Source organism: Tachypleus tridentatus, chromosome 12 (assembly GCF_004210375.1).
Source record: "Tachypleus tridentatus isolate NWPU-2018 chromosome 12, ASM421037v1, whole genome shotgun sequence".
In the NCBI taxonomy this organism is placed as follows: Eukaryota; Metazoa; Arthropoda; class Merostomata; order Xiphosura; family Limulidae; genus Tachypleus; species Tachypleus tridentatus.
In genome coordinates, this window is record NC_134836.1 from 10576272 (window position 1) to 10601883 (window position 25612).

The window sequence follows — 25612 nt, forward strand, 5'->3', positions numbered from 1 at the left end:
AGAACAAAAATTGTAATTTTGTCTTCAAATTCCTTTTAGTGTCTGATGGTAGCTTTCCTGAAATTGAGGACACCAAAACCTCAAGTACCCAAAGTTTCAACATAAACATTAAAGACAATTGTGTTTCTAGCATAGTATTTGGTGTCATAATAACTAGAGGATTAGTCCTCTAGTTGTGGGAAGAGCAGCCACAGGTTCCAACCTTACTTTAGAAAACATTTATCTGGACTTCTCACATACTGAGATAAGACCTATGATGGGCCTTATTTGTGAAAGGAAAAGAATGTAGGTTTCCTGATATGTAAAAGGTCTTATTCTACTGACTGAGCTAAAGAATTAACCCACTGACATTTTTTTAACCATTCTAACTGCAACACCAGTACTTATTTGAATTTCTAATCAAATCTCCCTCTTAAAGATTCTAGAAAGACATGTGGAGATAAAAATTATTATTACAATCTCGAGACATTTTTCAACCCCAGGAAATACCCTCTTGCTCATTAACCATTTCACTATGACTGGAATGTATATTTTCTATTGTCATTCAAAATTTCTGCATGTAACATATGGGAGTAAAATGAATTGAAAAGTATTTATTGACATCCCAACTAATGTTGATATATGGTTTCCCTCAATGTTTTCTACTCAGCCCTTCAGCAAACAAGATGTCTTAGTGAAGTGTTCATCAACTGTGGACCTACCGTGCTCAATTTACTAGACCTAGAGCAATGAGTAGTAACCCAAATTACTATGCAAGTATGCTCAACTCAAAGAGCTTAGAATATGGTGAAGGTGAGTCAAGTGATGTCCAAATGCATGATGACAATGAGACAAGATGATACTAGCTTTCCACCTAGGAGGATAGTCAAGATGATAAATCTTGACCCAACAAAGGAAATCATAAATAGTATCAACAATGAAACATTTGTCCCAGTCATAGTGTGAAGGGGTGAGAGCATTGAGAAATATATCCCAGCTGCAGAAAATGGATTAGTTGGTTGGTTGGTTTGGCATTTTATGGTGCAAAGCAATTAGGTTATCTGCACCAAACATTCAGTTAAAAGTAAAGTCATTCAAATTTGTAGAAGTGAATCAAGATAAAACAATAAGTATAATTTTTGACTAAAAACTAAAATAGCATTAAATTCAATTTTTAAATTAGTCTACAGCAGTAATAGAGAAAGTATAGTAACACAAGTTTTTAAAGGACTTTCTTTTTTAAAGAGAAATGGGCCAGTAGTTCTGAATATCGGTGAGAAATTGTGATACAATTCCAAGGTCAAAAGAGAACTAAGCGAGTCAGTATAGATAGTGCAATTTGAGTATTGCTTAGCTTCTATGTGATCCAGGGCAAGAGAAATGGCATACAGTTCAGCAGTGAACATAGAAGCTGTAGAGGGATTTTGTGCAACCACCAAACCACAACAAATCATGGCAGAGCCCACACAGTCACCTGATTTCAAACCATCTGTATAAACAGGAATGGAAGGATGGTTTGACAGATGTTCAGCAAATAGCAGACAGTATTTCCAGTCAGGAGTATCTACATTGCTCAGATGACTTAAAAGATAGGTCACAACTGGAGACTGTAAGAAGCCATGGTGGGATGGGCTGACCAGTGGATACAGCAATGTTATCCAAGAACAGACCCAATTCATCCAACTGCACCAGGATACGAAGGCCAAAAGGAATAATGGCATAGTCCACTGAGGAAGAAATACACAAACCCAGATAGGATAATTTGGTAAAGATCAAAGTTTTGAAGCATACAATAAGTCAATACAAACACTAACCATCCTCTCTAAGGTCTTACAAAAACAACTCATTGAAGAAATTGGACAGTAGTTTGAAGGAATCTTGAGGTCCTCCCCAGGCTTAGAAAAAGGTAGTGCAATAGTCTGGGACCAGGCATCAGGAAAACATTCTCCTGCCAGATCCAGTTAAAAACAATCACAAAAGATAGAATAAGATAGATGGCACACCTCGTAGTGTATATCATCAGTTCCAAATGATGTACTGCCAGACCGATGAAGGGCCAGTTTGTGTTCCACCAATGTAAAGGGGTGATTACAGTCATAGAGATGATCAGCTCGAATGGAAAGAAGTGATTGCTCTGCCAGAGTCTTGATGGTTAAGAAGGTGGAGGATGAAGCAGAAGTGTTAAAAATCCAGCAAAAGCTTTCACCAAGAGTATCAGTGATGCTCTGGGTATCAGCTACTTAAGAGCCATCAGAGAGCAAGATCAAAAGAGGGACAGAATTATACTGCTCATTGACCTTTTGAATCTTGTCCCACATGACTTTGGAACTGGTGGTAGAAGAGATGCTGGTTGTAAACTTAATCCAAAATTCCTTCTGGCTTTGATGTCTTACCTGCCAAGCATGTGCACAGGCCTGCAAGTGATGCAGTTCAAGAGTGAAGGATACATATGAAAAGTATCCCAGGCTTACAGAGAATGGCAGGATCAAGTTCTGTGAGAGCAGTGAAAGAAAACCAGTTGGCTTGATCCAGCTTCCACAGTAGCATCAACCACGGCCAGTCACTCTTAAAATGATCACTGCCTCATGGGTTACTGTCAACCCTCCATGAAAAGTGGGAGAATAGTGAAGGGGAGCAAACTGAAAGATCAATAGCAGTAAAAGACTAACTAGGTGCATTAAAATAAGTATAAGAACCAGTACTGAAAGGAAAAAGGTTGTGATCTGAGAGAGCATATACTTTATGGAGCAACCTCTTCCATTAATATCAGTACCTCCCAAGAGGGGATTATATCTATTAGTCTCCCAGGATTAAAAAGGGAGATGGCAACTATTCAATGAGAGCATCAAAGTCTGATGGTTCACAGGTCTCTTCAGGAACAGGTCGAAAGAACAAACAGTGGCAGCATGACCCATGGAAACATGGATTGCTACAGATTCCAAGAGTGTGTTGAGTGGCAAAGACAGAGTGGGCACATGCTGATCAACCAACAGTGCCACCCCTCCATGCACTTGTCCATCACACAACCTGTCATTTCTGCACAAAAAAAACTACCTCTATCAGCAGGTTTCAGAAATGTTTCTTATAAGGAAAGGCATACAGGATGATAAGAAGCAATTATTGCTTTGATGTCATCCAGAATAAAACAAACCTTGACAGTTGCATTTTATCCAAGTGGCCATTTTTATTTATGTGTAGGCAAACTGGGTGGAGACCTTCTGTTTACGATGTCTTTTTTCTTTATTTTCTTTAATTGAGGAAGGTCTACCAATCTCCATGGATCCTGCTCTGGGTTGTTTGAGCAGGTCTCTGTCATTGGAAAAGGATTCCAGTGACTGAAGACATGAAAAAATGATTGTTTTGCATCTTGGGGTGGGAGAAGATGTACCCAAGGAAATGCCCACACCCTGAACCAAAGGAAGTGGATTTGGGGTTTGCTGGAATGAATGTTAGGGAGAGAGATGGGTGTCAATGTTGATTCATCAACTTTCTTAACCATGGAGGTCAGAAGACTTTACATATGGCTTGAGAATGATTCTTTTGGAGGCACGGAGAGATCCATCTACACTCCCACTGTTGTAGTGGAACAAAGTGTAGCAGCATATGTCTAAGATAAAGTGGTGGACAGTATCTTTTTTTCTTCCAACCACTTAGGGTAAGAACGAAAGTAAGATGGGTGAGAGCTGTTACAATTAATACAATGAGGGTCTGTTTCACACTCATAGACATCATGATCCTTGCTACTGCAACAAGCACAAGTGAAGGAACCATAACATCATGTCTTTGAGTGACCAAACTGCTGACACTGGAAACATCTGAAAGAGTTTAGAATATATGGCTGTACCTTGGAATTAAGACAACCTGTCTTGATGGTGACAGGTGGAGACAGTGATATGAATGTTAAAATGAGTATATTAGTTGGCATCATCATTCCATCCTTGCAAGTGGAGATGCACCTCACTGCAGAAACTCCTTGGGGATGTTCTTCAAATTCCCCTCAACAATAACTCCTTGTAATGGATATATTCCCAATCACCTTCAAATAAAAGAGGAGTTCACTATGTTTAGAGGGGGATGTTTCCACCAATATGTCATCAGGGTAAAACTTTTTGAATGATTTTGGAGAGGCAGCAAGTCCCTCTAATCCCTTCTGAATAAAAAGGGAGATATTTACCCTAAAGGTTTGTCTGAAAGAAAATGTAATATAAGAAAATGAGATAAGGGTGTTACAGATGTTGAAGATTGCTGCTCAGAATCTTTAATACGTGGCCATTTACCTATGGAGTGTTTTTTTACACTTTTTTATTTAAATTTTTATTTGGGGGATCCATAATAAAGAAAAAAAAATGTTTCGGTGCCCACTGACCCCACCCACCATGAAGCCCTATGAGAGGACACACTACAATGCCAAAGTTTTGTGAGCACTTTTCACAAACACCACAACACTCATTGAGAACATCCAATGCTGGTACTTGGTTGGCTCTAGTGAACCAGCTGACTGACCATATGGGGGCCACCCCAAGGCTGCCCATCTACAGGAATTGAAGACCAAAGTGGTATGTTAGGGTTGGACTCCTCAACCACCAGGATCCTCTCCTCCTCTTCACAGGTTGCCATGCACAGCAAACACATGGGTGGATGTTTAGATCCCATAGGAGGTAAACTGAAAAAACAGAACCTTCTCTGGGAAGTCCCCTCACCACATACAGGAATCCATACCAAGAGGGTAAATGGATTAACCAATCAAATATAATACAATTAGTCTCCCTTCATATTAAACAAACACCTCAAAACAACATAATTTATTTGCTTATAGATATTTCAACAGCTATTAAAATCTAACCAGGAAGCTTGTGGAATATACTAATAATAATTCTTCTCTTTCTTTCAAGACCAAACACACATTACACATTCGTTTTTCTGTAGAAAACTTGTAGTCCACCCCTCATTAGCTGTCCCACTTAATATTGGTGTATTCAGATGATTACCATCGTCAGAGATCTTATAACACTGATGACATCAATCATACAACAACAGCCAAAGTTTTTCAATGCTATGATCTAATCTTTAACTTAATCTATATCTAATTTATCAGCTACTAAAAAGTCAAAGAACTTCTTCCATTACCATATAAAATTATTCTAAAATCCCAAACAACTTTTCAAGTGTAAGTAAATGATAATGTATGCTTTTTTCATCCAAATTTAGATATTTAAAACAAGTATAAAAAATGAATAAAAAACAAATGAACAATGCAAAGAAAATTAGATAAACAGGTAAAAAATTCCAGTATTTCAAGAATGGAATAAAACAATAAATTCTGAAATAAACATTTTACTATAACATGCATTAAGTTTTGTAAATAAAGAAAACTGCAAAAACAGGTAAAAAAAGCCAAAAACACTTTTGGAAGACAGTAAAAATAGCTTTTATCTTTAACTTTTTACCTATTTGTGTAATTGTCTTTGTTTTCTTTCCTGTTGTATTTTATTAGCACCAATATTGTCTGTCATAGCACAAGGTACACTATAAAATGTTGTCTCACTAAAGCCTCAGTAATTTCTAAAAGTGTGACTAGTGTTATTTACCTAATGAAATGCAATGGCAACCTTAAGATAAATCTGTAAGCCTCATACCCAGCAGCAGACTCAACACAACATGCATTTTAGTTAAAAACTCATTACACAATAAATATTAAATGCTTAATAGTGTTTGTATTAAAAATCATCTCAAGGAGAGTTAAACTTACGTTTGAGCATTTAAAATATAGATATAATAATCAATTCTAGTGGAAGCAATTTCCAATTCTTCCTCTCCATCACATACCTAAAATTTCTTTGCCAAGTTCAAGGTTTGGCCAAATTCTAAAAGTTAAAAGTTCTCCCCTTTGTAAAAACTAGATTCTCATTACAATGTTCAAATGCTAGTGTTCGCTTTAACTTTTATGATGTAGAAACAAATTTAGTTGGTCTACTAATTAGCATTAAAAATACTATAAACAAATAATACTACTAACACAAGGGCAAGATTTTGTTTTGAAATTTAATCTAATGCCAAGTGAGAAAATTTGTTGATGTAAAAAGCTGATGCACTTACCCACAATTACTAGTATTACTTGCTTTACCGCTACAGGTATTCAGTAAGCAGTAACACAACTTGCAATCAAGTACTCAGCACTAAATTACACTATCACGGCATGGGTATGATTTAATAATTTGTTGAACAGTGAATGTTGTTCTTAAATTAAAAACTTGGTAATTAATACCCATAAATTCAGAGAATACTGGATAGCGTGCTGTAGGACTAGTATTGGTACTAGAAGGTAGTAAGTGCTACTAGTACTAACGATATTGTTGGTATTAATTACTGTTAGGCACAAGTTAAAAGTTAATATCATAGATCAAACGTTCTTCTCGTCCAAACATTATTGAGCATCATGGACTCTCAACACACAAGCTACACTTTTAATTAATATAAAATCATTACTACTATTAATTATTCACTACAACATACTTATTCTTAAACAATAAAGTAAATTAAAGTAATAAATTTTAATACTAACGTCTGAAACAGGGTTAAATTATGACGCATATAGAGACTCCCTCCCTGAATGTACGCCATCTAATAACATTACATTACAGGCTTTGTTAAAAAATAATACTCTATGTGTAAGTTACAATGAAGTAATGAAGAAAAATGTTCAAAATAAGTAAAACGTAGACGTAGGTTTGACCTGTTTTGAACAATTTTTTTCATTATTTTTCCACGTTTTGTGGTCTTTCCTACTATATATTACAATGCTAACTTCGGGTACTTGCCTGGTCGCTCAATTTAAATATTAATCCAAAACACCGTTTGATCCAAATTACTGTTAATAAATTTAACAAATGTATGTCAGAACGACTGGTATGGGTATTAACATTTTTACTGTTAAGGAGAGAACAACGTTTCGATGTACTTAGGTCATTTTCAGGTTAAGAAAGAGAGAGTTTGTGACCGGCTGATACCCATATCAGTCATTCTGAGATACATTTTTATTTCAAGTGGGTTTCTCGTCATCAAGAAATTTAAACAATGCTTAGAATTGGCGAGAAAAAGAAGCGAGAATTGTTCGTTTATTTGCTTTTTAAATATATGTATTCTAAATGAGATGGTATGTACCTGTTTTGCTTCGCCCGGACTTATTGGTTAAGCGCCAATGTAAAGTGTGTGTTTTTCTTATTGTAAAGCCACATCGGGCTATCTGCTGAGCCCACCGAGTGGAATCGAACTGCTGATTTTAGCATTGTAAATCCGGAGACTTACCGCTGTACTAGCGGGGGGCTACCAATACAAAAACATACCAATCAATTGGATATTGCATTAATAAGTACTATGTTACAGTTGTAAATTGTTTATAAAACCATTCATTGCCATGTCTCAATAGTCTGATTTATAATATTCAGAGATTATCGGTAGTTTATGTGATATTAGAGCACAATAGCAATGACGGCAACTGTATTGATAATTTTAACAGCTGACGAATATCGTAATAAATAGAATATTGATTAACTTCATAAATCCTGCTTATGGCTCTTAAACACAACTTTTGTCAACTAAATTGGTTTAGTTGTTAAGCGTAAAGCTACACAATAGGCTATATGTACTCTATCAACCATTTAACTTTTAGTGTGATGAGCATGTTGACTGACCACTGGGGCACAAGTGGCTTATCAGCAAAATTATAAACTTGTTTCTTAGAACGACAAAAACTGTAAAAAGTATGTTTTTTTTCTTAGATACACTGATTAATCCTTATCGGTAATAAAAGTAACCGTTATAGCAGGAAGAATGCCAGAAAATGTTAATCGCTGAATTTAATCCTAATTCATACTCATGAATTAGTTTTTAAAAAAGACTAAACACAATGTGACACTAAGTTAAAAAAACAACTGAAGAGTGCTCAAAGTCATAAACAGCACTGTTCTTTGAGTTTTCACAAAAAGAAATTCCGTCTGTACATCCCTAAGTAATCTGAATATGGCTGAGAGAATATACACTATAAACAAAATACAGTAGTGTTATTTGTCCCAGAGCATGTGCATTATTCACGTCAGTGGTCATTCCACTAGTGAAAATAAGAAAGATATATCCTCTGCATCGTAAAACCCGTCATGTAGCTGAAGGGCTATAAAAATACATAAGTCTGCAAAAGCTTCCCACACGTAAAAGCTTTAAGTAAACAAAACTTGAAAGACCCATAAGGATGAGAAACCAGAGTTATCTGCATTCCAGAACCGATTTCTGTTAATATATATATATATATGTATGTATACATACACACACACATGACTGTAACGTAACACATTTTTTAAGAGCAACATGGAACCTATTGGTCCATTTCTGCTGTTAAATCCGTTAAACTAAATTAAAACAATTTAAAAAATCTTAAAGCCAGCCCTTTTATTCGTATATTTACCAAGCTTTCTCTTACCTCACTTAAATTTACTGCCTCTACAACATCTGAAACCAACCCATTCCAAAGGCGAACCACTCTGTCAAAAAATAAAATTATCTTAGCTGAAGATAACTCCTACTCCGCCAAAATTTATATTTGTGTCCCCTAATTCTACTATTCTTCCTGGTAAGTATGAAAACAAATTGTCAACGCTTCAATCAGATCTTTCCTAACTCTTTTTTTGAGAACAAACTATTTGAGATATTTCAGCCTCTTCTCGCATGACAGCATCTTCATTCCAGGCATCATCCTTCCAAACAAAGACTAACCAGTGACATGTACAATAAACCTCTTTAGACTTACATTCAATATTTCTGTTGATACAACCTAAACTCTTATTTTTCCTAGCATCAGTAACAGCTCAGTGCTTGGATGGCTTTAGAGAGTGATCAACTACTACACCAAGATTCCTTTCTTTCATAACACTGTTATACCTTTCCCACAACTTATGTAAAACTAATGGGTTTATAATTACTGAGACAATTTTTATCACCTCCCTTGAAAAGAGGAGTTACATTAGCTAGCTTCCAGTCCTCTTATACCTTTTTACTATTCAAGGGCTGACAAAAGATAACAATAAATGGTTCACATGTCCATTCTTTAACCTCCTTCAAACCCTTGTGTATATGAAAATGTTTAACAACTTTAGGTGAACAAGAAAGGAAAGCCCACTAAGGTTGAGTAAAAAGAAGACTGGTACATTTGTGATTTACATACTACAGTATTATAATGTGGTATTCCATGCTGTGGAACATTGTTTATAGAGGCTAGACCTTATAGCAGTTTTTAATCTGCTACCTCTCCAATTGTGCAAAAATCAAATTATTTATACTTATTTGATTAAAATGTCACAGTAATAGCTTAATAATTTCAGCGCCAATTTTTATACGCCTGGAGAATTCCTAATTGTGTCATTAAGCCCTTTTCGACAGGTTAGTAGTGCAGTACATTATAGTTAGTGAAACCTTTGTAGTCTTGGAGACCTTGAAGATTCATTGAATAAAAAATAGTCTATATGGCATGGTTAGCAGTATATGTGATCACGCTATTAGGTGATCGCATATACAGAATGTATATGGAGGCAGGGTTAGGAATTCAGTCCTGGATCGTTTTTTAATCAATGGTTTCAAAAAGATTATTTAAGTTTTGGTGACTTCTATTTTAAGGTAATTAGTGTGCTACATTGTTACTTAGATGAAGAAAATTTGTTTTCTCTTTCTTTTATGATATTCATATTTTATTTATTTTATGTTGTCCTTTATTTTTTGTATGTATGATTCGTGTTCCATTATTTTAGTTTTATTTAACTTCATGGTGGAGACATTATAACGTTATTCGTTGGTAAAAGAGTAGCTCAAGAGTTGGCGGTGGGTGGTGATGACTAGCTGCCTTCCCTCTAGTCTTACACTGCTAAAATAGGGACGGCTAGCGCAGATAGTCCTCAAGTAGCTTTGTGCGAAATTTAAAAAAACAACAAAAAAAACAAACAAAACACTTCCATTTTCTTAGCCGATTTTTCTCAATGACGTTACTGTTTACGTAAAACACCTAGTGGTGAGTAATAATTAAAAATGTTCTAGTGATGATATTGTTTTCGGTGCTTTTATGTGATTATTACATTTAGAAATGTATATTTAATTTATTTCAATGTTTTATTGGAAATTATCGCGTCTCTAAACAAACAACATTAACTCTGAATAGCTGACATTAATGAAAGTTCTGATGCTGCTATGAGCTTATTCTGTGGATTTTTAAATGTTATGACAGGTGATAAAATATTATTGTTGTTTGTACTATTTCCAATAAAAAAGAGGGATTTCGCTTATTTACTGACTTCGCAAAGACAAAATTACAAAATTAACGAATTAAAGCAAATAATATATGTGTAGAAACGGCTCGTTTGGGTTGAGAAAAAATTTTTTCTTTGTGAACCTGACGATGACCGAAGAAGGTCGAAACGTTGTTCGCTCCTCTACGTAAAAAAATTTTCACAACCCAAACGAGCCGTTTTTACATATATATTTTTCTCTACAAGTGGGTTTTTCTCAACATCACTGAAAGCAAATAATATTTCTTTATACATAATTTACATAGTACTGACAAACACAACACCAACATTATTTATAAAATAGAATTCAAAAACTGCCACAACTTCTATGGTGGAAAAACAAGCAGAAAAATGAAAATCAGATTCAAAGAACGACAACAATAACAAAAAACACCTTTACATGTTTTTGAACACTGCAAATCAAATAAACACAACATAATCATTGAAAACACCCACATATTAAGTAGGGAAACAAATACAAACAAACCCAAAATTATAGAAGCCCGACTTATACAACAACTAAAACCAAAATTAAAACAATATAAAGTTTCACCTTTATGTTTGTACTAATTAATAACCTAACATCTAACGGCAACGTCACCTGCAATCCCATACACGTTTACACTCTCGTCCCAAAAACATGTGCCCGGCAACGTCCATTTGCAAACTCTCCCTTTGTTAATCTGAAGATGGCATAAGAAGGTCGAAACGTTGTTATCTACGTATTTTCATAAAAGTCTTAATGTCCCTACCAGCAGTCTTGAGATTACAAGTCGAGCGTCCTAATCACTTGGCCATGCCGGGCCACAAAAAAAAATAAAAAAATAAAATAAGGAGTTTGAATTAAGTTTAAAAGCATTCCCTCAGTTTTCTTTTGTTTTACAAAAGTTTTGTGTGATCCCACGCCATAGTAAATATTATTTGCAATAATTTATAGTGGAGTCATAATAGAGATTTATTGCTTGAGTAAAGTGTTAGCAATGGACCTCCAGCTTTGTTTACTTACTTTCTTGCGATCCGTATATGTAAATTTGAAATTCGTTTTTTTTTGTTTTTTTTAATTATCTTGTATGTTCGATATTTTAAACCACAACAATAAGCAAATACAGTAAAACCTGTTTGAGGCGGAATCGCACGCGACCGAGTAAAATTTCCGGCTGAAACAGGTTTACCCGCTTAGACAGTGAACGTGTATTTCCTTAATCATATATAATTTTTGAGCAGAACGTTAAACTTGTTTAACCCAAGGGAATTAAGACGTTTGTGAATAAATTTATTATACCTGTTTATGCTATATTTATTAGAATAAGAACAAAAATAGACATTCAAAATATACATAAGTACACAAAAACTTAATCAAATTTATTTGAAGAAAGTGTCCAATTTCAACTGTTTCGTTTTTTAATGGCCTTTCTCATGCGGTTAAAAGAGAACACCAATTCTACGGCCTTTTCATGAAGCTTATTTTTTCCCTTCATTTTTGCATACAGTTTGATAGCGTAAATATAACTTAACACTTGCGATGAAGTAGGAATTTCTATTTCCTTACTGTATTTTCTATTTTTCTCATCTTCTAAATCTCTCATGATGTTACCATCTTCCGATTTTATTACAGATTTTAAATTACTTGTTTGTTTGTTTGTTTTGGAATTTCGCGCAAAGCTACTCGTGGGCTATCTGCGGTAGCCGTACCTAATTTAGCAGTGTAAGATTAGAGGGAAGGCAGTTAGTCATTACCACCCACCGCCAACTCTTGGGCTACTCTTTTACCAACGAATAGTGGGATTGACCGTACATTATAACGCCCCCACGGCTGGAAGGGCGAGCATGTTTTGGCGCGACTCGGGCGCGAACTCGCGACCCTCAGTTTACTTTCATCAGCTTCTGTTAAAATATTCTTATTAACGTTCACAAAACTTTCGGTATTCACAGAATCATCTGCATCAGTCTTCTCAGTCAGTTTGGATTTCACTAGAATTGTCATAACAAACAACTTTTAAAAAAGGAGGGTATTTAATAGCTTTGTTGTTGTGTTTTTTTTTAAGAGAGCTTTATTAAATTTTCCCTAAATTTTAAAATTAAAGGAAACTGGAATTTATTTTCTTCTTGAGAATTATTTAAGGAGTATAATTTTGCACTTAAAAGACAAATATGTATATTTCTACAAAATTATGAATCTGATTCAAATGCAAAAATAATGAAGGCAAAATAAAACAAGAGCAGAATACATTTAACCAATACTTAGTGTTACAAAATGTCCGAGAATTTATTAATATTTGAACAAATTATTGATTAAACAAGAATTTATTAATATTTAAATAAATTATTAATTAAATCAGAAATTAATATTTAATCAAAAACATTTTTTCCACCTTACTCAGGTTCTAGTCCTATTTGTAGATAGATGAAGTTGGTAAAAGATAGTTTTTCGTCCGCGTTATGCAGGTTCTGCCATTTAAAGGGCCTTTTATAAGAGAATACTTAAGATAATACTGCAAAATTTTGATATTTCCTGCGTGTACAGGTTTCCGCCCTATGCAGTTTCCGGCCTAGACAGGTTTTGCTATATATATATTTAGCATAAGACACAACCCCTACTAAGCGCGTTTATATTTTTAACCATAGAAAAGCAGTTGTTTTTTTTCAAATAAAACGAACACGTCTAAAACGTCTCTTTAATTAAGGTTTTGTGAATTTTATTATAATTATTTACTGAACGTGGTGTCTTCGTGCCTGAGGTTTTGTGTACGTACGCTTTCAATAACCATCGAGTACAAAAGCAGTCGCTCGGAGAATTTTGTTTGTTGTTTTTAAATTTCGCGGAAAGCTACACGAAGGCTATCTCCGCTAGCTGTCCCTGATATAGCAGTGTAAGACTAGAGGGAAGGCACCACCCACCGCCATCTCTTGGGCTACTCTTTTACCAAAGAATAGTGGGATTGATCATCACATTATAAAGCCCCCACGGCTGAAAGGGCAAACATGCTTGGTGCAAGGGGATTCGAACCCGCGACCTTCAGATTATGAGTTGAACGCCTTAACTCACCTGGTTATGCCGGGCCTGCTCGGAGAAACGTCGTGCCTATTATGCATTTACAACCATGAAAATCAGTTTCATGGAAAAATATCAACATTTAAAGAGTTGAAGGAAATTCGCAACGCTTCACATTGTTGCAAAATACTTAGTTGAATTTCTTGTAGGCTTGGTAAAACAATAGTATGAATATTAATAATATGAACAGCTTGGCAGATTTTAATTTTGTCGACGGTTGTGAAATCACTTATCTTGTTTATTAATTATGTTTAGGTGGTCTTAACTATTGAAGAGAAAGGCTTATAGTGTTTATTTTAAGAATAAATCTGCTTTCTAAGGTGTTTTTGCCCAAATATTCAATTATAGATTTGAGCAAATTCCTGTACGTTTCATATTGTTCGCTTTCAGTGGCACAGTGGTATGTATGCAGACTCCCACCACTAAAACCCTGGTTTCGATACCCGTGGTGGTAAGAGTACAGATAGTCCTTTGTATAGCTTTGTGCTTATATCTAAAACAAATCATATTGTTCAAGGCAGATAATAAAATTAATTGATAGATTTTCGTGAAGTATTTTAATCTATGTTTGTTATATCATTTATCGAGATACTTTGTAAGAGTAACTTAATTTCTTTTTCAAAATTATGAAACACTATAAACCGAAATGTGGACCTTTCTTCTTCAGGAACAAACAAACTTTGTCAACCTGAGGATGACCTAAGAAGTTCAAAACGTTGTTCTGCACTTTATTTCCATCAAAGTTCTTAATACCCATACCAGCTGTCTTTAGAATACATTTTTGCTTCAAGCGGGTTTCTTGTCATCAAGGTCAGGTGGTTAGGGCGCAAAACTCGTTAACTGAGGGTCGCTGGTTCGAATCCCCGTAGAATCCAAACATGCTCGCCCTTTCAGCCGTGGGAGCGTTATAATGTCACGGTCAATCCTACTATTCGCTGGTAGAAGAATAACTCAAGAGTTGGTGGTGGGTGTTGATGACTAGCTGTCTTCCCTATAGTCCTACACTGCTAAATTAGGGACGATGAGCACACACAGCCCTCGCGTAGCTTTGCGCAAAATTAAAACAACAACAACAATTAAACTCGTCATCTATCCCATTTTATACCCAGTTCTAGCCACTTTCACACTCCTCAGCATGTCTTAACCATATCAGTACGAAGCTACATAACTAAGTTTTCATAATTATAAAGGGACACTGGTTTTTAGCGTTGTAAGTCTGCAGACATACCGCTGTGCCACTGAGGGGCTTATTAAACTGGACAAACATTAGGTTCCAAATTCGCAGAGCATCTGTAATATAAGCATTTCTGCCTCAAGTGATGCAAACAAAAAGTGTAGCTGGTTAATAGTTGTATTCACCAATTTATTTGATAAATGTTTTGTTATACCAATGATGTTCTTCTCTGCCTGAATAATCTCTTTTTTATGTATACTATTTTGTCATTATAGCCTCTTTGTAGTTTTTGAGATCATACTGTAGTTATTCAGTTTTGTTATTGTAACCCCAATGCTCGTTTCCAGTAGCGTTGTTAGTCGTGTCTTAAAACAGTTTTATTTTGTTCTCCATTTTCTTTAAGTAATATGATTATTTCTTTTAACGCATAGCAGAATGTCTGTCTCTTATCTTTTGAGCTTCTAATTTTATATCATTTTTTACTTGTCGTAAATTATTTATTCATCCATTTCATCTTGGTCTTCTTTTAACTTTCTGTAATTTTTTGTATTTTTCTATCTCTTTTTTCTTAACACCCCTCAGTAACTCAGCGGTATGTCTGCGGACTTCTAACGCTAAAAATCGGGTTTCGATACTCGTGGTGGGCAGAGCACAGATAGCCCATTATATAGCTTTATGCTTACTTCAAAATAACAACAAACAAATCTTCTTAACGTTTTTCTTAGTCTTGTATTTTTAGTCTTTTTATTTTCTTGATTTTCCATAAATTTCTTTTTGACTTCATTTTTTTATATTTTGTATTTTGCACTGTTCTTCTAATTTTCTATTTTTAAGTTACTATCTTTTTCTTCCCGAACTTATTTTAATCCAATGTTCTTACACATTTTTCGTTTTAGTATTGGATGAATTATTTTCAATAATACGGTGAAAATAACACAGCGTCAATCGCTTCGCCAGTAATAAATCAGTTTATTTCTTTTTTAAAGGCCAGTTTATGTTTACTAAAAAACGAGGAACGGTACAAAAAGCAAAATGTACAATGAAATAATGACAAAAATGGTGACAGTGAGAAAAATGTACAGAAATTACAAAACAAAAAATCAAAGCAAAAGGTACAAAAGTAAAATGACAAAAATAATCAAAATAAAATAAAGCAAAAATATACAAAAGTAGAAAAACACAGCAAAAGTATACCAGTGAAGTATACCAAAGCAAAAATGTACAAAAATTAAACAAAAATATACAAGAGTAAAAATAAATGAAAAAATATTTCTTCTATTTCGAAGCAATGTCTTTTCAATCTATACAAATTGACACAGCATATACGAGGGCTGTTCAAAAAATACGCGGACTGACGTCATAAAACAAAATGTACTTTATTTAGAAGTTACAGGTCTGGGACCCCTTCAAAGTACTCTCCTCCCCAACGCACACACTTATCCCAACGGTGTTTCCACTTGTTGAAACAGTCCTGGTACGCTTCTTTTGTAATGTCCTCCAGCTCCTTCGTCGCATTTGCCTTAATCTCGGGAATCGTCTCAAATCTTCTTCCTTTCAAGAGTCTTTTGAGTTTGGGGAACAAGAAAAAATCGCAAGGAGCAAGGTCAGGTGAGTAGGGGGGGTTGGGGTGGGAAAGAACAGTGATCGAGTGTTTGGCCAAAAACTCACGAGTTCTGAGGCACAAATTTCGCAGCAACGCGGTGCATCTTCAATTTTTCGGTCAAAATCTCGTAACGAGATCCAACTGATATCCCACACTCTTCAGCAAGCTCCCTGACAGTCAGACGTCGATTTGCTCGCACCAGGATGTTGTTTTTGTCGGCGTGTTGGTCGTCAGTTGACGTGGAAGGACGTCCAGGACGCTCATCATCTTCAATGGACTGTCGACCATCCTTAAAACGTTCATGCCACTTGAAACATGCCGTACGCTTCATAGCAACATCCCCGTAAGCCGTGTTAAGCATAGCAAAAGTTTCAGTCGCAGATTTTCCAAGTTTAACACAAAATTTCACAGCAAGTCGTTGCTCCTTCAGGTCATTCATTCTGAAATCCGCCAAACGCAAAAATCGCACTTCACTTAAAACCGCGTAGCTAATACACAAATGAAGATATCTGCAATCGGGAAATGGCGTTGTAATCAGCTGATCTGTGCGAACCTAGCGACACCAAGCGGATTCCCCTGGAACCAACTGGAGCCGCGCAATTCAAACAGTCCGCGTATTTTTTGAACAAACCTTGTAGGCTTAAGTTCACAAATAAAGTTTAAGCCGAAATTCTTTGGTAATGGTAATAAAGCAATATCTTGCAAATGATTAACGTATCAATAAAATTTTACAGCTAATTATTAAGTGACTGAAAGTATATAATTTTCAATGAATAACTCTTATGACGCAGAACCCACCACTTTCACTAAGTACTTGAGTCTATTTTAATTCCTTTCGCTGACTAATTACCCATTTTTGATAAATAATATACCCTCGTTTTCAGTCATTACATTTTAGTTAGCAACTTCTTGTAGCAAACAAGTAGAATATAACGTTGAAATATAGCTCACAACAGTATCAGTGTATTGTATTAATTTGTGAAGAAATATATACTTATGTTTGAATACAGTGTTATTTTTTCTTCGTATGATCCACAATATTGCAACACGAAAAGAAATAGATCTTAAAGCCTCAAGTTCGAAGAAATTTCAGTTGTTACTGTACATATGTATTTTGCGATTAAATCCACGAGATACTACACTAACCCGGTTCTAAAGTAATGGATTTGAATAAACCTTGACTTCGAAGAAGGTACGGTTGGTTTAAATTAATACTTTAAGCATTTGCTTTTAACAGTTTATCGGGAGTACTGTTCATTTATATTTCAGTTTATTTTATTCCAACTTGGGGGAAGAGGACAAATAAAGGTTTTTACAAATTTATTACTAATTTTATTCATCTATGAATCATAGATGGCCTTTCGTAGTGTTTTATTTAATGTCTAATAAATATTTTAGATTTGAGCCTTTGTATTCAGTCTTTTTTTAAATCATGAATTAGAATAAAATTAGGGGAAAAACGAACTTGGTAGATATTGTGAATCTTTGAACCAACTCGACTACTCTGATGGTCAGATGACGCCAAGCTGTTAAAAATTAACAAATAAATGTACGCTTTCAAATAAATTTCATTAACTTCCTTGAACGAAAGAAGAGGTTACAGTAATTGTTTGAACATTGAAATATTCTACTAAAAAGTAACGATTATTTTTTGAAACCATTGAAACTAGAGAAGTAAGTTAAAACAAAGAAGTTTATTATTATATTTTTATCTAATATTTTGAATGTGAAATGTAAACTATTTATTATCGTGTCAAAGAAGCGCATTAGTTTTTGTGTCTTTCTAGTTTTGCTTCGCTGGCAAGCAGATATAAATGTAGGTCAGAATTTTATTATGTCTTTATAAACAAGAGTTATTGATATAAATACTATATGAGCAATTCCCCTTAAATTTATTTGATGAAAGTAACAAAAATACTAAGACTCATGTGAGTTTCGTCACGTACACGATTTGTGATAAGCGCATGCGTCAGGTACAGTGTGTTTGTAGCGCTTGGGTCAGCGTGGTAGTTTCGGATCAGATTAGAGTAAACGTGTTTAGGGTGTTTCAGGTTATTACGATAATGTAAGATAAAATTAATAATGTAACAAGTAACAAAAATATTAAAACTCCAGCTGCATATGTTCTAATTTTCGGGATAGAGTTATATTTATTGTAGAAAATTCTGAAATACCGTAATATTACTTTCAAGAAATAATTATGCCGTGCGACCTTCACTGCATTTTACTTCGTTGCTCTGGCAACGTTTCAAATCTGTTTACTTCGAGTGAGAGAAGGTTTATTCGAGCTTTGTTCATTCGTGAATCAACGTTAAATTTTAAAAACCTGAATTTTTACATTCAGTTTGTAGTCATTCTTCTTGTTATATCAGTCGCCAGTTCACACTCGACTCACGTTGATAAAAGTGCATATAATGTATCATTGCAGTCCATTTATTACAATACTTTCAACAAGCAATTACCAAAACCAGTACTAGATAATTTGAATTTAAGCATAAACCAAACTTCTTCATTATCAAAAGAAATGAAATTTATTACAAAATTAAAGCATAGATATAAAAGGAATAACATTGTCAAAGTACAAAATGAATCACTAGAAAGATCTCTTGAACTTGATAGTGGAAAAAAAGTGATGAATGGTACTCACAGTAACACTGGTAAGTTATGATAATTTTGTAAATCGTTTTTAAGCACTGTTTACAAATGCCATTCAGTAATATAATTTTTTTCTGTTTTTGTTTTTGCTTAGTAAAACTTGTGTATGTGTTGCTAGGTGTAAATTATTATTAGTGGTGCAGCATTAGCTCTCTGGATATTTCAATGGAAAATGTCAACATTTTTATTTTTTCTCAACTTAATAAGCATTTTGGGAATTTTTTGTATGTATGTGTTTCAGATTAACATATATTAGAATCCATAAAGGTAATCAAAAAAACTTATAAGCACAGATGAAGTCAATGAGAAACTGTATTATGAGATCAGGAATGTTACTGCTAAGAATATTCATGCAGTAATTTTGGGAAACTAATTTTGAAGAAGTTGATTAAGATTGAAGTGTTTTAGGATATAAATATTTATATGTTAAGTGGTCAGAGGGCCAACTATAGAAGGAGTAACCTTAAATATATTATTAACTACTGGTAAAGATATGGTTATGAGAGTTGAAATGGGAAAACAGTTGGTAAGGAGTTTTCATTACATAACTGGGTTTTATGCTTCAAGTTACAAAGCAAATTTATTTCCTAACCCTGAGTATTTTGTGGAAAATACAGAAATGTAAGTGAATCACATTGATGACAATGTTGAGAGATATCAAAAATAGAGCTTCCCCAAGGTTTTTAAGGAGAACAGAATCATTAAATCTCTTTCATTTATGATAGATCAGTAAATAATATGGATATACCTGGGGACCTGAGAGTTACAAACATTTCTCTTATTTTTAAAGACTATGAAAAAAGTTACTCTATAAGTATTGGCTAATTAGAAAAATTCTAGATTGTTTGACGAAAGAAGCTACACAAAATTAATTAGTGAAATATGATATCATTAAAGAAAGGAAAAGGAAATATTGTTTGATTAATCTATTTTTTTTTTAGAATGTTATTTATTAAGACAGATGAAAGGATATAGACATGATGTACTTAGATTTTTAAAAGCTTTCATTAACATGCTGAACAAAGTATTATTTAAGCAAATCACCAAAAGAGGGGTAGGAGAAAAACTAGTTAAGTAGATTGTTGGTGGTTAAATGAGAGGGAGCAAAATGGTTGTTATTAATGAAGTCCAGTCAAACTGGATCATTGTTACTTTTGAAGGGTAAGTATTTCAACTTCTGTCTGTTTACATTAATAATGTTGTTAGGGACAAAATTGTGAAGTTTGTTGATGATATTAGACTCTAGTTGTAATGAGATATTACAGAACATCATAAGTAAATGAGTATATTGGGTAAACATTATAGTATGTATAGGATAATACATCTGGGTTATCATAATTTGGATTGCTTGTCTGATATAGAAGGAAACTTACGCAATAGTGGTACTGAAGAAAAGTACCTTTGCATACTGGTGGATAACTTGATCAAGCCATTGAAGTAGTTCTCCATTTTTATTATTAAAGCTAACAGTGTTAGGTTATGTATATGAAAACAAGTCAAAAGAGGTATTTATCTGCTTATGTAAATCATCATTTAGGCCTCATTGTTATTAATATGGATAATATTGGTTTCCTTATCTGAGGGGTACCAGAATAACGAGAAATGTACTGGTTAAGATTTGTTATTTTCTTTCGAACAAAGATGAGAAAGAGATGATTTTTGTTGGATATTTGATTTGTTTATATGTGCAAGTGAAGACATGAATGATTTTCATGTACAGAAGTCTGCTCGTCCTTTTTCTTCCCTAAAACTTCACCATTTTGAGTGAATAAATAAATATTTCATCTTATTCATTTTTACTGTGTGGTATGGCAAAAAAACACAATATAATACCCTCCCCAACAAGTATTTTAACATATTGAAATTTATCAAACTAGTCTTTAAAATACATTATCACTCTATAAGAGGCATAGAGTTTTATTCACTGCAAAGAAACTTCCAGCAGTTCATATCCATAATGAATTTCAACTGTTTGATTTTATACCCTTAGGGATGTTAATTTTTTGCAATGCCCAAAACATATTTAGTAGCATTTCCTAATAATACTAAGAAATAATGTTTCTGTAAGCCCATTAAAATTTTCCTTATATTTTTCCTACAGAACTCCACAATAGTGGTAAAAATGGATCACTGAAGTCTTCAAATAGAAAGTTCTAATTTGCAAGTGTAACTCAACCAAAAGATATGGGAACACAGTTGTTGCCAGACAAATCATTTCTAGCAACAAGGAAAATGGGGTTTTAAGAAAGTATATCAATACTTGGAGTTTTTATGGTTCTAAATTCTGTTAATCTCAAGTAGTTCAAAGATGGGAACATCCACTTCTAGAATAATTTATAGCTGGAAACATCACCTTTCTCTAGATGGTTCACATCTTGAAACATTTCTTTTGCCTGGAACTGTTCACAGTTGGAAATATCCCATTTGTCTAGAATAGTTCACAGCTAGAAACACCCTCTTTGTTTAGGCCTGTTCATAGCTAGAAACACCCTCTTTGTTTAGGCCTGTTCATAGCTAGAAACACCCTCTTTGTTTAGGCCTGTTCATAGCTAGAAACATCCTCTTTGTTTAGAACTGTTCACAGCTGAAATCATCCTCTTTGTTTAGAACTGTTCACAGCTGAAATCATCCTCTTTGTTTAGAACTGTTCACAGCTGAAATCATTCTCTTTGTTTAGAACTGTTCACAGCTGAAATCATCCTCTTTGTTTAGAACTGTTCACAGCTGAAATCATCCTCTTTGTTTAGAACTGTTCACAGCTGAAATCATCCTCTTTGTTTAGAACTGTTCACAGCTGAAATCATCCTCTTTGTTTAGAACTGTTCACAGCTGAAATCATCCTCTTTGTCTAGAACTGTTCACAGCTGAAATCATCCTCTTTGTCTAGAACTGTTCACAGCTGAAATCATCCTCTTTGTTTAGAACTGTTCACAGCTGAAATCATCCTCTTTGTTTAGAACTGTTCACAGCTGAAATCATCCTCTTTGTTTAGAACTGTTCACAGCTGAAATCATCCTCTTTGTTTAGAACTGTTCACAGCTGAAATCATCCTCTTTGTCTAGAATAGTTCACAGCTGAAATCATCCTCTTTGTCTAGAATAGTTCACAGCTGAAATCATCCTCTTTGTCTAGAATAGTTCACAGCTGAAATCATCCTCTTTGTCTAGAATAGTTCACAGCTGAAATCATCCTCTTTGTCTAGAACTGTTCACAGCTGAAATCATCCTCTTTGTACAGAATAGTTCACAGCTGGGAACATCCCATTTGTCTGGAATAGTTCACAGTTGGAATCATCTCATTTGTCTGGAAAATTCACAGATGGGAACATTTCATTTTATACTAATAGGCTTTCATAATAAAGTCTTCTTAGGTCTTTGGTTACTTTCTTAAAATGTTTAAGATATTCATAAACGAAGTAGGTGTGCATTGTTTATGTTTTAAAAACTAGACTGTTTATTATCTTATCAGTTTTGAGAACATTGAAAGTACTGCTGTTCCTAACCTACCACAGTTCTATAAAAGTAAATGTACACACAAAATGAACTTATCACTCTTGCCACATATGTTTTTTTTTCAGTGTTGAGGATTTAAATATTATCATTTTTGTAATGTGTATAAAATCTTCTTCAATTGATTCAAAATTCAGGGTTAATTTTTCTGAAAAACTTACTAGTTATGATATTGTTATCATTAGCTCTTTACTTTTTTCTTTTGCTCTTTTTTCTCTGATACAGTGATTTAGTTTATTGCTAACTATTAAATAAGATTGTATTATTCTTTTAATATACCTTGGAATGCATTTTGTGTATATGAAATGATTTTGCACTAAACTGAAGTGCACTGACTGGGGTCTGCAACATATTGAAACACTTGTGTGAATAAAATGCATTGTTTTTGCACTGTTAATTCTTTCTCTCTCACACTTAACAAAATGCTGGTGTTGATTACTGTCAGTAGCAAATCATTTCATAAGTCAGTCATCTAGTTTAAAAAAAAAATCATCTTAACTGAAGATTAACCTATCTTTTCAAATCTTATACTTGTGCCTTTTTATTGTTGCCTTTCAACTCCACCCTTCCAGCTTATTTTAACTGTTTGAAGTTTCTGTGCAATGAATAAATTTGTTTGCTTCTGGTAGAATGATAATATATATTAGAGACTAGTTTTAATAAATTTTTATATGTTAAAATATTTTGGACGAAGTTTTATTCTACTGTTTTTTTTTTGCTTTACAACACATTAAAATGTAACATTTATTTATTTGCTCAAAATAGTGAGGTTTTAGATATGTAAAATGATGAACAAACTTATGAAAATGAAAATTGTGTATGCAAACTTAATTGAATGGAAAATTCAAAAAAGGGAAACTGTCAGTTTAGGGGTGTATATAGTTGCATATATGGTATAATAGTATGACCTATACAGAAGCTTTAGAAATATAAAACTATCTTATTTTATATCTAGATCTAAACATTTTAGGATATGGCCTAAAGCAACATTATGTGGGTTTCTTTACAAAGTACATCTGTCAATATATTCACTTACAAGACCAGATGGCCAGCATTCTCTAAAGGTCTGCTAGCTTGAATATTTTGTTTGGATTCTTGGAAGTAAAATGCATTTTTCTGTTTTTTTTTATAACCAACATCCCTTTTGAAATTATTCAAGTGGTTGGTATTTAATGAATAACCTCTTCTGCAGGTGTTTGAACACTTTCACTAGTTATGTGTATCTGAAAAAAAACAACAACAAAAAACAACTGACTACAGCCTGATTTTAGTTCTGAGATTTCCATATATAGGTATAAAAGAGGAAATTAATCAAGCTGGATGAATCATATTCAATATGAAAATGTTTTCTAGTGAGTAAAGTATTATTTTTATGGGATGAGAACTGAATAGTAAGTTTGAGAATTTTAATGGACTGAAACTAGAAGATGAAAAGTTTTTTTCCCTTTTTTTTGAAAATAGCAATCCATTAAAGTTCCCAAGATTCATGTTTCTCTGAGCATTGATTAATCATGAAGAATATAAAGGATTAACCTAATGAGGAATTTAATGTCTGCACAATATAGTCTTGTTATAAATACACAAGGTCTGTATGGAGACAATTACTTGCAGCCTTGTTACAAATACACAAGGTCTGTATGGTACAGTTACTTGCAGCCTTGTTATAAACACACAAGGTCTGCATGGTGATGATGTAGCATATCAATGTTCATATGCATCTTGAGTATGTGTTTACAGCATATATGTAATGGGGTTTTTTTGTTTATTGTGCACTGTAATTGAGAAAATTCTGCTAATTACAGTATGATTGACAATAACTTGTTTCGAATATGTACAGACTTTGGGCAGAAGTTTAAAGAAATGTGTCAGTAAAGTTTTAAAGACGCATTTCTGCACTTTAGTAGTTTGGCAGTTGAGGGTTTCAACATGAGTTTATTTGACTGATAAGTGCATGGGGCATTATGTACTTAATAAGCACGTGCTAATTTAGACATTCTAAGTAAATGTACATAATATGCTTAGCTCATTTTTTGTAGAAGTTTCTTGTAAATGATAGAAACAAATTACTTTTTTTAATGTTTTATTCTTTGAAGAATTTATAGAATGCATTTCTATTGAAAAAAATTAATAAGTTACACAAAATGAATTTTTTTGTCTTACTTCAATTGATGAAATGTGTTCCATAGTATATTTCTTTATAATTGTTTCTTTTTCATTTAAAGTGTTTACCCTAATTAGTTATCCCCTCCATTTCTAATAGAGCAATTGCTTATTCCCTTTTCTCTCTTTTTCCAGTTGACATTGCTGATGCAGTTACATCAGATTGGTCTTAGAACTTTTGAATTGTAAGGCTAAATTACCATAGAAATCCAATTATATTATTGAAGGCTAGTTCACTAGTACACTCCTGTGTATTCTAAGGCTAAACTACCATAAAATTGTCTTATATCACTGAGAGTCACTTCATTAATACCATCCTCTGTGTTGTAAGCCTGAACTACTACAGACACCCCTTACATCACAGAGGTCTACTTCACTATTACTCTCCTTGTTTGTTTATGGAAGAGGAATATCTGGTTGATAGTCAAGGTTTTTTGTTTGTGATTTATCTGCATATTGTTATCTCAAGTGTTTTTAAAATATATAGATTGGTCTGAGTACTTGAGATATATCTGCAATTCATGGTGCCAGGCACTAGTGGGAGAGCTTTGTGTCATGAGGTAATACTTAATGATTAACTGTGTATATGTGTGCATAGAAGTACAATATTGTTCTGTGTGAAAATTAAAATATGCTTTTACATATTTTTCAACTGTTCTCTAAAGCTGACAAATAAACTACCACTTAAGAAATAAAATTATTCACTAGACAAGTGTGCAAATATTAAATGGCAGTCACTTGTAAAACATTAACTGTATAACATTAAAAAATGTCTAACCTTTGATAAACTTTTATTTCAATTATTTAACTTATTTCAGGTATAAACATCTGTGAGAAATGGGAAATGTGTAGCCAGCTGTGTATGTCTTTAGAGTACAGTAATAGTGATTATGAATGTGGATGTGAAAAAGGATACCAACTTCAACAGGATAAGTTTTCCTGTGTTAGTATAGGTAATGTAAATGAGTAATATTTATATATACAAACATTACTCATTTTATATGTGTGTGTGTGTGTGTGTGTGTGTGTGTACTAATGTATAGTAGTCTGTATATATTTATATACTCTTCAAAAAAAGGAACGCAAAATATGAGACACATTGTTAACAAGTTTATTCCAGGTAGTTCTGTATGACAGGTGTGAAACTTTGCACAT

General features: G+C 33.8%; 2 protein-coding genes across 8 annotated transcripts in view; one reads left to right on the forward strand and one right to left on the reverse strand.

Moving 5' to 3' along the window:
• Positions 1-6688, reverse strand: part of LOC143234312 (uncharacterized) — a 71645-nt gene extending 64957 nt beyond the window's left edge. For 3 of the 5 annotated variants that reach the window (XR_013018602.1, XM_076471580.1, XM_076471579.1), the window contains exon 1: positions 6542-6688. Coding sequence is in view for 2 of the 5 variants with exons in the window: in XM_076471580.1 (XP_076327695.1) it covers positions 6542-6600 (59 nt within the window). In the remaining 3 variants the exon portion in view is untranslated. Of the gene's footprint in view, positions 1-4822; positions 4990-6075 lie in introns of those variants that run through there. The other 2 variants (XM_076471581.1, XM_076471582.1) reach the window with 2 other exon arrangements.
• Positions 6689-18108: 11420 nt separating this feature from the next.
• LOC143235379 (low-density lipoprotein receptor-related protein 1-like) overlaps positions 18109-25612 on the forward strand; it is a 96504-nt gene continuing 89000 nt past the window's right edge. For 2 of the 3 annotated variants that reach the window (XM_076473481.1, XM_076473483.1), the window contains exons 1-2: positions 18120-18790; positions 25276-25410. In XM_076473481.1, coding sequence (XP_076329596.1) covers positions 18334-18790; positions 25276-25410 — 592 coding nt within the window. In that variant the 5' untranslated portion in view covers positions 18120-18333. Of the gene's footprint in view, positions 18791-25275; positions 25411-25612 lie in introns of all 3 variants that reach the window. The other variant, XM_076473482.1, reaches the window with a different exon arrangement.